The sequence below is a fragment of the Lactuca virosa genome, chromosome 1, assembly GCF_052849685.1.
Source record: "Lactuca virosa cultivar CGN04683 chromosome 1, Lactuca_virosa_CGN04683_v6, whole genome shotgun sequence".
Taxonomy (NCBI): Eukaryota; Viridiplantae; Streptophyta; class Magnoliopsida; order Asterales; family Asteraceae; genus Lactuca; species Lactuca virosa.
The window spans coordinates 69,805,492-69,809,602 of NC_136426.1; the positions used below are offsets into that span (position 1 = coordinate 69,805,492).

Consider the following 4,111-nt stretch of genomic DNA (forward strand, 5'->3'; position numbering starts at 1 on the left):
ATTCTTAATTAATTAAATCTTAGTAATTAAGCATAAAACACATAATATTCACATAATTCATTTTCATTTTTTTCAAAATAAGTTACAAAGGTTAACCTAGACTGTTATGTCAATATTAATGTCTAGTCTAGAAACACGGACGTTACACATCATGAACCTAAAACTTCTTAAGAGTTTTTTTTCAGGGTAATACGTTGCCAACTACTTAACAATTAAGATCATACGACTGAGAATTTTTTGCAAGCCTTTGATGCATAAAAGAGCAATCTACAATCAAAAATCCAAAATAGCCCCATTTCAAAAATGATCGTCATTTCAGAAGACAACAAAAAGTTTGGTCAAACTAAAACTCTCTATAACTATGTGGCCATTTTTGCTATCAACCAAAGAACACATGAAGATAACTTTATGATAATTAAGGATCAACTTTATAATAAAAAATCAAGTACACTACACGACTAAGAAATCAATGAACTTAGCATTTGCAGCATGTTCCACAACATAAATCCAACACGAAAATAAACTCATCATAACACTATTAAAAAGCCACACTAGCATTTGCTCGACACCAACACAAAAAATGTTACAATCCTAAAGGATGCCAAGCAACAATTGCAAAAAAACGGCAATCCTAAAACATATACTTTTTAGTTTTTTTTTAATGTACCTTGAGATAATTTAATATGCCAAACTAAAACCAACAAAAACAACTCCCAACACAATGCCAAAAATAATCCAATCCAAATAGAATCAAATCAAATTACTGTTGTTTGCACTCAGGAGGTTGTTCACCCTGTGCACCACCAGCAGCTCCACCCTTCTGCAGTTCATAACACTCATAAAATCAAATCTCCATAAAATCAAACAAAACTAACTTTACTATAAAAACATTTATCTTACCTTGTGTCCAGATGACTGCAAGATTTCATCAAACAAAAAACATTAATTAGCATGTTCTACAGCTTGAAAGATAAAAGAATACTATTTAAAAAATGTCACCTTCTTTTTGGGCTTGTTATCTTCTTCTTCTTCCTCATCATCATCATCATCATCATCATCATCTTCCTCATCGTCTTCATCTTCTTCATCATCATCTTCTTCCTCATCTTCATCATCCTCATCATCAATTCCTTCAAACTCATCATCTTGTGCAGCCTCACCCGTATACCATGAAACAGCATGTGGGATAATTTTGTCTCGTATAGTTGAACTGCACAACAATTATTCAATTAGAATACATCTAAAAAGTCAACTTCCAACTTTAAATTTCACAAGTCAAACCAAGAACAATAATAATAATAATAATACTCACCCAATGTCATAGTCTTGCTCCATTTGGTTTTGAAGTTCTTCGGCCTACAAACGATACTCAAAACAATTAAAACAAGAATCTAACAGCTTTAATATTTAATCTTTAATTGAAATCTTAGTATCTTACCACTTCTTCATCGATATCATCTTCATCTTCAGGCACTTGTGGGGGGCTAAAAAAGTTGAAAAAGCTTTCACAATTTTCAGTCTTTGTTATAGGTTTAGCATTCTTGGAACCCTTTTTAGGTTTCTTTTTTAGGATCTTTTGAGTCAAACATTTTCCAGGCAACCATTCAATGTCTGTCCCTATTGCTTTCTCTAATATAGGCTCATCATCATCAATCATATGGTATATTTTTGTCAAAACAGAGTTTTTAAAAAACGGGTTTGTATCAAAGTAGAAGTCAAGCTTGAAACCCTTAGGATCATCAATTCGACACCACTTGATATCCTTCAGATATTTGAGAGCTTCTTCATCTCGCTCAGAAATCTTGTGGAAAACAATAAGATCAAAATCAGTAGACTCAAGAAATAAAAATGTATTTTTAGTACAAAAATCTGATAGAAGTTCGGGTTTTTAAAAGGTTTGTACCTCTTCTGCTAAAATTTCGTGGGTCTTCATTGCAGTTACCCAGAAATTAGGCACACCCTTCTCTGAAAATATTGTTCAGAACTAGATTTTTAGAGAAAGAAAAAGCAATGACAATCTAACTAAATTAAAACAATAAAATAAACTATGATACCTTCTTTAGCTTTATCATCTGTCTGGTCCATTGAATCTTCACCCTTCACTCCATCAACCTCAACAACACCATTCACTATATCATATCTCTGCAATTACAATATGAAATAGCCTTTAATGTTGATTACCTATCTATTCAATCCAATTCAAAGAGAGAGAGAAGCTACATGTTCTATATCCAATCTATATCATAAAGAGAAAGAATAATTATGGAATGACTGAATATGCAAGTTGTTGTATTCAAGTTTCTTCACCTTTGAATATAGTGGTTCGTATAGTTTTTGGTATTTTGCTTCTAGGGCTGCTCTCTCTTCGAAAAACTTTGCCTCTAGCTCATCATGTTGAGCCTGTGGATTAGAAAAAGACAAAGTATTAATAGTGTTTGACATGGTATAAGAGAAGTAAAAACATCCCACACCCACTACAATGAAGATGATGCAGTAAAATAAGAAGAATTACAATGAACATCATGCACTTATGTATGGCTAATCAAAGTGCCATACAATTAACTGGAATTGAGGAAATCGTTTAATTTAATCCATGTATGCTGAATTAAAATATCTACTTTTCAAAATAACCCCTGTTAGTATTCAAGTTTTGACCATCTACATAATAATATCTTATTAACAGAAACAAAAAAAATGATAAAGACTTGGAAGCCTTAAAATAAATTTTGTTAGTTTATAGGTAGATAGTTACAATAATAATAATCAAAACAGGTAGTAGGTAACTAACATTAAAGACTATATCAGTCCAACTATATATTTAATATACTAAACCGTACTGCTTAATCCCTGCTTAACCAATTAAATGCTAACCACTTTCAAAATATTGTCTAGAATTTTTTTTTAAAAAAAATGCAAGAAATATCATTCAAATTTGTTGATTTAAGTCTTCATTAATGTTGCCCTTCAACCTTTAAGACAACCATATAAGGATCACCTTTCCTCTGGATATCCCTTTCGTTTAAAGTGCTACTAAATATATGTAACTAACACATACATGCTACAATCAACAACTCTGCGACCATAACTTTTGATGATTTAAATCAAACAACTTTCGAAATAAGCACAAGCAAACTAAATCCAGAATAACAAAATGATACAAGAACTTCAAACATTAACTACCAGACACCAATTAATCATAGTGGATCTTACAACATATGTATAAACAAATCTAATTAATAATCAATAATTTATTAATTATCCTTTACCTGAATGCCTTGCAGAACCTCAACTCTCTTCCTGACTACCGGGGTCAAATTCTCAAGAACATCAGAGTGCTCTCCCGATAGGTTTTGTAGTTTATGCTGTAAACAAAACGCATACATACATTCAGCATATTATATAATACAAATCATATAACGGTATATATATATATATATATATATATATATATATATATATATTTAAACGATAATCACCAACCTTCAGAGCGTTGACAAGCCCAGCACGATCTCCTGCACTAAGAGCTGCAGGAGCGACCAAATATCGATTTTGAAAAGTTTATAATTTATACAAATAAGCCCGCAAAATTCATGATTTAGGGTTCCAGGATGAGGAAATAAACGTACCTGCAGCAGCCGCCGCCGGTAGGGAGGCGCCGATATCGGACATGTCCAACGTTTCCTTCTTGTTGTTGCCCATGGCGGACGATTGTGCGTTAGGAATCCCTGAAGAAAACCCTAGAGAGGAGAAAGGAGGTGGAAGGGAAATAAAGGGAGGGAAAGCTGAGGTCTGAGATAAATAGGTCTTTTTTTCGACCTAATAGAAGCGAATGTAATACACGCGCGCGATTTGTAGCGTGAGGTGTTTCGGCCGATTACTTCTACCGAACGAAGCATGGCATCTTTGTGTTGAAGCGAATTACCGAATGTTTTTCTTTTTTTTACTTATCCTTTATATCCTTTGTATTTTATAGTATATCTAATTGGAAAATATAATATCCGAATAATTCTTAGTGTTTAAAAAGTAAATTGATATAACTTTTGGAATATGTGTCTTATCAATCTCGACTATCTAAATATGTTGATTTAACTGTCTTGTTTCATGCAACGCT

General features: G+C 32.6%; 1 protein-coding gene across 2 annotated transcripts; it reads right to left on the bottom strand.

Annotated features, from left to right (window-relative positions):
• Positions 1-459: 459 nt before the first annotated feature.
• On the bottom strand, positions 460-3,783 carry LOC145145025 (nucleosome assembly protein 1;4-like). Of its 2 annotated transcripts, XM_079074907.1 has the most exons (11): positions 3,627-3,782; positions 3,481-3,524; positions 3,267-3,362; positions 2,308-2,400; positions 2,055-2,142; positions 1,904-1,965; positions 1,439-1,801; positions 1,313-1,356; positions 1,000-1,210; positions 901-915; positions 460-820 (listed from the first exon to the last, which is right to left on the bottom strand). In XM_079074907.1, the coding sequence occupies exons 1-11, from the start codon at positions 3,697-3,699 to the stop codon at positions 761-763; spliced, it is 1,149 nt and encodes a 382-aa protein (XP_078931033.1). In that variant the 5' UTR covers positions 3,700-3,782; the 3' UTR covers positions 460-760. The 2 variants fall into 2 exon arrangements, with proteins under 2 accessions (XP_078931033.1, XP_078931034.1); XM_079074908.1 differs by lacking the exon at positions 901-915 and having other exon boundaries at positions 3,627-3,783.
• Between the last annotated feature and the right edge of the window lie 328 nt (positions 3,784-4,111).

Coding starts and splice junctions, on each gene's coding strand:
- LOC145145025 (XM_079074907.1), bottom strand. CDS start 3,699: ATGGGCAACAACAAGAAGGAAACGTTGGACATGTCCGATATCGGCGCC. Junction 2,143..2,307: donor ACGAACCACTATATTCAAAG/GTGAAGAAACTT, acceptor TTGTAATTGCAG/AGATATGATATAGTGAATGG. Junction 1,966..2,054: donor AGATGATAAAGCTAAAGAAG/GTATCATAGTTT, acceptor CAATATTTTCAG/AGAAGGGTGTGCCTAATTTC.